The sequence below is a fragment of the Pteropus medius genome, unplaced genomic scaffold (genome assembly GCF_902729225.1).
Source record: "Pteropus medius unplaced genomic scaffold, Ma_sr-lr_union100, whole genome shotgun sequence".
NCBI lineage: Eukaryota > Metazoa > Chordata > Mammalia > Chiroptera > Pteropodidae > Pteropus > Pteropus medius.
The window spans coordinates 1,042,105-1,052,831 of record NW_024350324.1 but is presented as its reverse complement, the minus strand read 5'-3'; the positions used below and the strand labels follow the sequence as shown (position 1 = coordinate 1,052,831).

General features: G+C 55.0%; 1 protein-coding gene and 1 pseudogene across 1 annotated transcript in view; one reads left to right on the top strand and one right to left on the bottom strand.

The window, feature by feature from the left end:
* On the bottom strand, positions 1–119 carry LOC120583775 (uncharacterized; annotated as a pseudogene).
* A 1,557-nt stretch (positions 120–1,676) lies between these two features.
* AP3D1 (adaptor related protein complex 3 subunit delta 1) overlaps positions 1,677–10,727 on the top strand; it is a 34,032-nt gene continuing 24,981 nt past the window's right edge. Inside the window, exons 1-2 of the mRNA XM_039839129.1 lie at positions 1,677–2,039; positions 10,191–10,286. Coding sequence (XP_039695063.1) covers positions 1,944–2,039; positions 10,191–10,286 — 192 coding nt within the window. The 5' untranslated portion in view covers positions 1,677–1,943. The remainder of the gene's footprint in view (positions 2,040–10,190; positions 10,287–10,727) is intronic.

Genomic DNA, 10,727 nt, shown 5'->3' with positions numbered 1-10,727 from the left:
CGCCTACAGCACCTGGTATTCCTAGGTGGTCTCCCATCCGAGTACTAACCAGGCCCGATCCTGCTTAGCTTCCGAGATCAGACGGGATCTGGCACGTTCAGGGTGGCACGGCCATAGACTCTGCCTTCACTTTTGAAAGATACTGTTGCTGGGTATAGAATTCTAGGGTTTCGTTTATTTGTTTGTTTGGTTTTTGGTACTTTGAAAATATTATTCCATTGTCTTCTAGTATGAATCGTTTCACATAAAAATCTTGGTCATTCTTAATACTTAATTTTATCATTATAGATTAGTTTGTCCTATAATTGAACTTCGCATCAATAGAATCGTACTGCGCATATACTCTTTTGTGTTTGGCTTATTATGTTCAACATCGTCTGTGTAATTCATCCACTTTGTTCTGTTTATTTGTAATTTGTTCTTTTTCAATGCTACGTCATCTGCCATTGTGTGACTATGTCACAAGTTATGTATCCATTTCTGTTGATGGATATTTAGATTATTGGGGATTTGGGGCTACTATAAATACAGCTACTTTGAACATTCTTGTCCAAGTCTTTGGTGGGTATAATAATGCATTCTCTTTGGGAACAGTAGTGAAATTGCCGGGCCATAGGGTATACATACATTAGCTTTAAAAGATACAGCCAGACACGTTTCTAGTGTGGCTATGTGGTTTTACATTTCTACCTAAAGTGCGAGAGTTCCAGGTGCTCCACATCCATGCAACTCTTCATCGTCAGTCTTTCTAATTTTAGCCATTCTCATAGGGGTACAGAGGTATCGCATTGTGGCTTAAATGACGAATGCAATGGAGCACCTTTTGCATTTACCCATTGGCCATCTGGATGTCTTTTGTGACGTACATGTTCATGTTTTGCCATGTTTTAACTGGTCGTCTTTTTCTTCATGATTTGTGGGAATTTTTGTTCTGATCTGCTTTGTTTTCTGTTTGTTGAACCATATTGTGGTTAGCAGTCCTTTGTCAGATATGTATTGCAAATATCTTATCCAAGTTTGTGGCTTGCTTTTTTTACTCTCTTAATAGTGTGTCCGGAGGGAAAGTACCAAGTGTATCTCATGCACTGCTGTGTGTCCAGCGCTTCTTACCACGCATGGCACATAGTAGGCCCTCAGTAAATGTTGAATGAATGACTTCGTTGGAGTCCTAGCTCTGGGCCGTGGTTATCCCTGTCCTGCAAATATCACAGGAATTTGTGAGACGTGTAGGAGACGCATGATCCGTTCACCGCAGCGTCGGATTTGGAGATTCTCAAGCGACGTCAGCTTTTAGAATCAGAAAATGCGGAACTGGATTTTTCTCCAGAAACTAGCCAGAGGAGCTCCACGTGGGCGCCCCGCCCACAGAAGGCCCCGCCCACAGCTGTCACTGAGCTGAGGGGCAGGGTACGGACGTTTATCTTAGGGGGCGTGGTTAGAACCTGGAACCGGAAAGTGGGTGGAGCTCGGGGGACACTGACCAATGAGAGGGAAGAGAGCTCAGTCGGGAGGAAGGGGCCGCGTGGGCAGAGAGGGCGTTGTCCGCATTTCCATTGGGAGGTCTGGCGTTGTCAGGGAAACATGATGCCGCCCCCCGGCGGGGGCGGGGCTCCGTGGGAGGAGGGCTTCCAGGGCGGGCCGTCGAGCGACGCCTGCTGTCAGCTGACCGGACGCCATCTTGTCCGCCATTTGCAAGCGCGGCGGAGCGTGAGGGGAGGGGAGCGCGGCCTGCTGTGCGGGTCCCGCTACCGCCATCGCCGCCGCCGCCTCCGCCGCCGCCACCCCCGCCACCCCGCGGACCGGGGTCGGCCTGGCCTGGGTACCCGTCTCGCTGCGGCGGCGAGCAGCGCAGCGCTTCGCGGACGGCAGGCGCGGTCCCCGGATCCCCGCACGGCGCCCTGCCGCGGGCCTCCCGGGGCTCGAGCCCGCCGGCGGCTGCCGCGATGGCCCTCAAGATGGTCAAGGGCAGCATCGACCGCATGTTCGACAAGAACCTGCAGGACCTGGTGCGCGGCATCCGCAACCACAAAGAGGACGAGGTGAGCCTGGCGCGCCGCCGGCCCGGCTCTGCCCGCGACCCGACCCTCGACCCCGGCCTGCAGCTCGCCCCCGAGGGCCCGGGCCCGGCGCGAGCCCCGCCCGCCGCGGCCTGGGCGCCACGTACCAGCTCCCTCCCCGAGCCTCGGTTTACCCTCGAGGCCCGAAGGCGGCCTCAGACGAGACCCCGGAGGCCCCCAAGCTGCGGCTCTCGCACCCCCCTTCCCCTCGAGTATCGGTTTGCCTAGGGGCCGTGCCGCTAGTGGCCTCCCACCGGAGCCTCAGTTTACCCACTAGGAGATGGGGGCCCGCCTCCCCCTCCCTGCAGCTGACCCCGGAAGAGACTTCGCAGGTCCCCTTGAGTGTGTTTTGGATCGAAATCCGGGGTCCCCGGCCCCGCCCCAGGTCTCTGTACTCCTGGTCAGGGGACCCTGCTGTCTGCGGACCGCTCCCGGAGGAACCTTCTGGGATTAGTGCGGTCCTGGTCGCCCCCCCCCGGGGCCTGGCCACTAACCGGTCCTTGCCTCCTGGGCCCGTGTCCCCTGGAAGACGGGGCCGCCCCTCTTAGTGGCAAAGCGTGCCCCAGGCCAAAATAACGAAGCTTCTTCGGGGTCCCGAAATGGGGAAACCGGCTTCAAGCAGAGACCCAAAAGCCCCGGCGAGGGAAAGGTTTTGCAGAAATAAAAATTATAACGTGGGCACCATTTCCTTCCTTTTTCCCCTTCCCCCAACCTGTGACCTAGATTTAGGAGGGGTGGGGACAGTTAGTGGCCGCCAGGCCTTTGGCTTTATGGAAGAGGCTCAAGCCCTCCCTTACACAATGGGACATGAAGGAAAGTCTGGGGTTCGCGGCTGCGTAGAGAGAGGCCGCCCTCGCTGCTCCAGACGGTGCGGGTCCCAGTTCCGGATGCTCACCGGCCCTGGCAATGGCGCCCGGGAAGTCGGGCTTGACCGGTGGAAGGTGCAAGGGGGTTGAATTTGCTGGGAGACACGGGCACCCTCTGCCCAGGTCCCTCTGCTGGGAGCCCGAGTCCCTGCCTCTCTGTAGCACTTTTTTAGAATAGGTGTGACCTCGCTGAGAGGTGGTTGGGTTATTTTCGCTCGTTTCTGTCACCTTTCCCTTTCTCGGGCTGAGCCTCCTGTCGGGAGTTCTCCCTAATAGCAGCGGTTACAGTGTGCAGCTAACTCTTCTGATCCGCGGTTTCTTGAGGTGACAGGAGCAGGTTGGCCTTTACTCCTGAGTGCTGGCTGAGCAAACTGGATCTGCACCCTCAGATTTCTCTTTTGCACTGGTTAACCTCCCAATTTTGCCCCATCTGTCCAGGGGAGTCACTGAGCAGTGTATTTGGGGATGGGCCACTGGGTCTTTTCAGCAGAGACACACACTCTGGTGAGGACACCTGGTTTTTCAGAGGGTATGTCTGTCAGTGCTGGGACCTGTGGTTTCTGCACTTGGAACTGGTGGTAACTAATGGCGCCTTCCCCACAGGCTTGCGGCCCATTAAATGGGGATCTTGATGGGGGAAGCTTTTTTTTTTAACAGCGCAGGGCCAGGCTGGTGCTGGATGTCCTCAAAAATCCCAGGTTCCCACGTGCACCTTCCCCTTGACTCATTGGTAGTTCCTGGCAGGACATGGAACCCATGGTTTTGTCATCAGAAGATCATCACCATCTCAAGGGTCATCACTGCGGTGTCACTTCTGACGGCAGCCCTGCATCTCTATCCCTGTGGGAGCTCAGCCAATGACTGCTGAGATGCTCTCCTAGTTACCCCTACTCCCAGCCCACCACACCCCAACAGGGACTCCTGCCAATGTGCTTTTTCTGCAGCCATACTGTTCCCCCCAAAAGTTTGCTTTATGATAGCTTTTAGCTTAAAACTTCTGTGCGGTACCATAGAAATGAGCCTTAGGAATGGCTTTAATTAAAGGCCATGGGGAAAGGCAGGATGGTGTAGTGGCAGGGCCTGTGTCACTGGGTGACCTGGGGAGGGCCCCTGATCTGTTTCCTCACCTGAGAAGTGGGGGCCGTGGCGGCCCGCCCTTCTAGTGCTTATGAGGGCAGTGAGAGACTCAGTGCAGGCGTCTGTGAGCAGCAGAGCGCTCCCGGTTTGCAAACCTCGGCCTGTGACCCCTTAGGCGGGCATGAATTCATGTGGGGGAAAAAAAAAACTACTGGAAAATCCCAGACTGCATGCAGCACGTAGTAGAGTAACTTCCTTAAAATTGTAATTTCGGCTTATGGATGCCAAGCATGTTCATGTGTGTGTGTTGGGTTACCATGGGAAACATGTCTCTTAAAATGAGTCCCAAAAGTTTGAAAAACAGTGGTCTAATTCACACGTTTTTGGTGAGCTTGAATTATCGTCTTTAAATACGGCAAGGATGATGTCAGCAGTGGGGGGAATCTGGTGACTGTCCTACAGGTCAGCTTTGGCTAGGAGAAATCCCAAACGACTCAATATTTCATCCTCGGATATTTTTCATATTGGGGGTGAAACTTTTAATCTTTATAAAACTACCCCCCTAACTGTGTAATATACTAGGTGTTTATTAAGTTAAAAGGGACACTGTCTCTCCCTGTAGATCAGTTTGGTGTCTATCCTTTGAGGTTTTGCTCTGTGCGTCGAAATCACTGGTGATCGAGTGTAGTAAGGCTGCCGCGACTTGCTCGTGGGTGTAGCGGTCTCGTGACAGCTGTCCGCGTGAGCTCAGGAAGGCCTCGCCTCAGGTATTTGGCCAGTCCCCCTCGGGTGGGCATTTTGTCGGTTCCAGTTGTTTGCTCTCCGCAGCCGAGCACGAGCTCTGCACGTACCGTCGGCGTTTGGGTGGAATGGCTTCTGGGAAGCGTTGTGTTGGCATCTGCTGCCTGGTGCCGAGTATCCAGTGACTGACCACCTCCCTTTGCCTTTGCTTTCGCACTTGACTTCGACCTCGCTCCTGGAGGCTCCCTGTGCTTCTCGAGGCAGCGGAGGCCTCCCTCTGCGCCCCTTGGAGTGTCCCCCAGGCCGGAGACTGGCCTTGCTGAACGTTCTAAGCCACTTCCATCCGGCCTTTCCTCCCTGGCCCTTAGGTCAGGGCCGGACCCACGTGGCATCTCCCAGCTCCCCTCTACCCCTGGTCCCTCTCACAAGGGTTGTCCCCAACAACATCCAGGCACATTTAACCACATCCTGGGATCAGCTACTAGTGGGGACCCTGGATTGAGCTGGTACTGCCCATGTTCACCGACGTGGCTCCCTCTCATCAACCTGCAAAGCCCACATTGACACTGGACCCTTCCCCTCTGCCCCTGGGGCTGATGTTGCCTGCTGTTCAGGGCCCCGGGGTTGGAACTGACACTCCGGACCCACGGTCTTGCAGCTGGGTTGCCCGTGCCCTGGAGGACGAGTAGGGCTGGCCTCTCCATCCCCCGGTCTCCCTGCTGTCTTGGTCTCTCCCCCAGGCCCTGGGTGATCTGACTGGTCAGCTAAATAATGGTCCCTAGCGGTGTCCCCATCCTAGTCCGGGACATGTTGCTTCATGTGGCAGAGGGACTGTGCAAAGTGGGATCGAGTCAAGGCCCCCCGAGAAGGTCACGACTTTAGGTTCCCAGGGGCCCAGGGTCCTCACAAAGGGGAGGCGGGAGGGCCCCAGCCACGCCCCCTCATCCCTTGGAACCACGTCAGCCCGGCCTCCAGCTGCTCTCCTGCCACCACCTTGCTTGCCGTCCACCTCGCATGACACCAGCCCTGGTTTGGCCCACCATGCACCCTGTTCCCCCTTGTGCTGGAAAAGTCCATCTTCCAATTATGAAATAAGTCGGGAGCGTAACGTAGAGCGTGGGAAGGAGCCAGTGCATCGTAATGACGACATAGGGGGACAGGTGGGTACCAGACTTGTCATAGAACACTTCGTAAGGCACATAAACATCGGTTGACTCGTACACCTGAAACGAAAGTAACACTGAATGTCAATTATAATTAAAATTACATTCAGAATAATTTAGGAATAAAGGAAAAGAGAAGTCCATCGTGCAGATGGGCCGCTGCACAGATGCGCTGCCCGCTGTAACTGCCCGCCCCTTCTCTTACAGACTTTCTCGGTTTCCCCAAGGGCCCCTCGCATTGCTGCCCCCCGCAACCTGTGGTTCCCATGTCCTCGAAGTGTGTGTCCTGGCTCTCAGGCAGTAGCTCTCACTGGGCGCTTCTGCCCCCGGGACACTGGGCCACGCCGGGGAAGTGGTTTGGGGCTTGCTGGCACCTCGGAATCAACTGTTTGTGAAAACACAGGCTCTCTGGGCCTCACCCCTAGACCCTGACTCCACTCATCCAGGGATGAGCCCGGGAACTCTGCCAAGCAGCAGAGTGGAAAGGGGGTTCATCTATGAAGGATGTTTGTATCCTGTGCTCCAAATTAAATTCTGTCACTGGGAAAAAGACGTCAAATCGGGCAGCTGTGTTGCACACTCCCCTGCCCCGAGGGGAATGTGGCAGGGCTCGGGGCTCCGGGCATGGGGCAGGCGGGGCGCCTTTAGCGTGCTGCACCTCTGCTTGCTGCTGGAAGTGTGCCGGTGAGGCGTAGCCATTCACGCTTCGCACCTTAAAGGACTTCTAATTTACCTTCACAACATAATTTCCTGCGTCCGGATGTCTGCATACCCTGGCTGGTTTTTTTTGTTTGTTTGTTTCTTGTAAAAGGGGGAATAAATATTCTACTTTCCGTTGGCAGTGCCGTACGGATATAAAAAATTAACATGCTCACCCTCGTCACATCCCTCACTTAACTTTTCATGACTGTCGTAGGTCGCCGGTTAGCACTCCCAAGTGAGGGCAAAGCAGATTCCCTTCCTGTTTTATCACCTGTCCTCCCTTGTCCTGTGTGGAGGAGCCATGAGTCTGCACACCTGTTTTATACCTAAAAGGTTCGGGCAGGGTCTTCCGGAGCGTCAGTTCCTTTCCGTGGGTCCCATTTGTCCTCCCAGTGAGTGCTGTGACGGGTGGGGTGGTGGGTGCCATTGGGCTCTGGTTCTGCCTTCACTCCTGAGGGATGCGTGCTTGGGCAGGGAACCCGCGGGGCGGGGGGGTGTCCCCAGCGTCTCGTGGCCCCTGCTCCTGACAAGAGGCTGCGGCAGTTGGAAGCCACGCTCCTCTGCAGCCTGCCACGTCCCGGCGCGCGCTCTGCTCCGTCTCCAGCGCTTTGGCCGCTGTCTGTCTGCGTGCGGGTTTTGTTTCCTATTGGGGGCGCTGAGCTTCTTGAACCTGTATGTTTCTGTCTCATCAAATTTGGGAAAGTCATCATTTCTTCAAATAGTTTCCCTGTCCTGTCCTGTCCTTTCCTGGGACGCCGCTTATACATATGGTACACCTTTTGTCCCACAGTCCCCGAGGCTACAGTCATCTTTTTTTTAAAACCTTTCTCTCCTTCCAACTGGGTGATTTCAGTGGTTCTACCTTCAGATTTGCTGACTCTTCTCCGATTTGCTGTTTAGTGTATTCTGTGAATGTTTTGTTTTGGAAATTACCTCTCGATTCTATAATTTCCATTTGGCTTTATGTCACTTTGCTGAGCTTTCTTCTCTTTTTCTTCATCGTGAGCATGTTTTCGTTTCATTTTGTGAATGTGGTTGCAGTTGCTGGACTGACATCTTTGTGTCGATTCCGGCAGCTAGGTTCTCTCAGGGCTGGTCTTCATAGCTGGTTATCTTTTCTTCTTGAGTTTAGGTTATGTTCTCCTGTTTCTCATTTTGAATAATTTTGGGTTCTGTCCTGAGCATTGCAAACAGGACCCGTGGAGACTGGATTTCGCTATGTTCTCGGCGGGGTGTGCACTCTGTGGGGAGGGGCTTTGTTTGGCAGGCCCCTCTTGCAGGGAGAGGGCATGAGGCCCGCGAAACACATTAATTTTTTCGCTTGGGCTGGGCTGTGTGGAATGTGCCTGTGCATGCGTAGCTCCGGGTCGACCAGAGGTTTGGGCTGAGTTCACATGCAGAATGTCGGAACCCCCATCTCTGTCTTCTCTGGGATTTCCCTCCTCACTTCCAGCAGCCGTGTTCACCCCAAACTCAGCTCTGGCTCTTGAAGCCAGTTGGACGCAGGTCTCCTCTTGGGCCCAGCTTCTCTGCACGGCACCCAAGATAAAAGCCGCGAGAAACAGGACACTCTCTAGGGCTTTTGCTCGCCTCTGGTGTCTACGGAGGGCTCTTGTTAAACAGTGCTTGTGGGGGATTGGGCTGACGGGGGCAGCGCAGACACTGCCGGAAGTGAGCCCTGCCCCACCGCCCCGACAGGTGACACGGGCGGGTGGGCCACGTTGTGTTCACCCGTCACAGCCGCTGAACGTTTGCGTTGTTTCTGCTTCCGGCCTGCCACAAATCGTACATTCGGGGCCTGTGTGTGCTCGAGCACCTGCTGTCAGTGTTCTCGGGGGGTTGCCTGCGAGCGGGGGCCTGTCTCCCTCCGGAGGAGCTGCGGACCATCCTCCCCAGCGGCTGCACCACGCACACCCCGCCCGCCATGTGTGGCCAGCTTCTCCGACACTCGTGATGGGCTTCTTATTCTCTCTTTTAGGTCGTTAATGATCATGATCCAGGAGGCAGGAAGAGACAGGAGCCGAGGTCCCCTGAGCGGGGTTTAGTAATCTGAAGCCCGCTGCAAGGATATGGTGACGCTTGTTCCATTGTACCAATTCTTGACCATGAAATATTTATAAAACGTTCTGTGGCTAAGAGTGCTCCAGCAGTGGTTTTCCCTGTGGCCTGTGCTGGGGCAGCCAAGGGTCCTGGGGTGTGGTCCTGGTGACAGACGATGGCAGGAGGGAGCTCTGGGGCCACCCTTAGGGATCCGAGCCTGGGGCATGTGCAGCAGCGGCCCCCGGCCCCCTTGCCCTGCGTGCTTGTGGTATGGCCTCTGGGGGGTGCAGCGGGGTATGTCAGCCCCCAGCCCCCAGCCGGACAGCTGTGTTGCTGTGTCAGGTAGCTGAGCGTGCCGCCTCGTGCGTCATGGAGCGCTGGCTGGACTCGTTCTGAACCCCGTGGTGACCACTCTTTGGGGCTGCCATGGCTTGTCTCCGGGGGTGACGGGAGCCTTGCACTGCTGCTCCCAGAGGGCGAATCAGGGACTCTGGACCTTGAGGGTTAGTACCGCTTCGGTCGAGCCTTTTTGAATGGTGTTAGGAGACGTGCTGAGTTAGCGAGGAAACCAGGGCAATGGAAAACCCATGATCACACAGATGTACAAAAATGTTCACATAGCACTATGCATGAGAACCAAAAAGTGGGAGGGGCCCAAGCGCCCACCTGCCGGGAGCAGACACACACACACTGGGGTCCGTGCGCCCGCGGAGCCAAGCACCAATGCTTGCTGCAGTTGGGATGGGCCTTGACATCATTGCTCAGAGAGAGGCAGGGGGCCACAGACACATTCCTAATCAGGCTTACTGCTGCTGTGGAAAGGCTGCCCAGGTGACAAGCTCAGAGATAGGGGACCTGGGAGCCAGTGGGCATCAGGCTGAGAGGAGCCTGCCCAGTGAGTGGTGGGCTGGTGTGCAGCCAGCCAGATGTGGCTGGTGCCCTGGGAGCACCGGGATGCCTGGGGCACCAAGGGTTAGAGTGGCCGCTCACAGCTGATCTCCCCCCAGCCCAGCTCCCTGTCTGTGCCCCCATACCTGGTCACAGCCCCAGGACCAGCGCCATCTGGCCTGCCTGTGCTTTGTGCACCTGATGCTCTTCCTGGGTGGCCACAGGGGCCTGGCTCTTCCTTTCCCTCACCAGCCAGCTACTCTCCTTCCAGCCTCACTCCGTGCCTCAGGAGGGCTGTGAAGGAGCCACAGATCTCATTGCATCAAAATGTATTTTTTAATAACAGCATCGTTAGATGTACAGTTCAGTGGTTTTTGCTACATTCACAGCACGCAGTTGTCACCACAATCAGTTTTAGAACATTCCGTTATGCCAAAAAGCAATCCCCTCCCCGTGAAGTCATCCTTTTCCCTTTCCCCCAGCTCCTGGCAACCAAGAATCCACTTCCTGTCTCTGTGGATTTGCCTCTTCTGGACGTGTCACTTAAACGGAATCAAATGCCGCATGACCTTTTGTTTTGCGTCTGGCTTCTTTCTGAAATAATTGTTCTTAACTGTATTAGGCACTCAGAATTTCTCAATTTCTTTTCCTTTCAGGCAAAGTATATCTCTCAGTGCATCGATGAAATCAAGCAAGAACTGAAGCAAGACAACATCGCCGTGAAAGCAAACGCAGTCTGCAAGCTGACGTATGTAAGTACCGCGGCTGTGTGCTTGGGTGGCGCTTCCGAGCGATGCTCTCATTCTGCGCCCTCCATGCAGTCAGGCCAGCTGTTGACTCCATCACCCGACCATCCCTCCATCTACCTGTCCATTGTCTCTCCATCCATCCGTCCATCCACGTGTCCATTATCCATCTGTCTGTCCATCCCTCCATCCAGTTGTCCATTTGTCCATCTATCCCTCCATCTACTTATCTGTTGTCCGTCTGTCCATCCGTTCCTCCATCTGCTTATCTGTCCATCTGTCCATCTGTCCCTCCATCTACTTGTCCTTGTTGTCTGTCTGTCCATCCGTATGCTCCATCCAGACGTCATTGTCTTGTCCATCTATCCCTCATCCACTTGCCGTTGTCTGTCCATCCATCCCTCTCATCCACTTGTCCGTTTGTCCATCTACCGTCAATCTTCATCT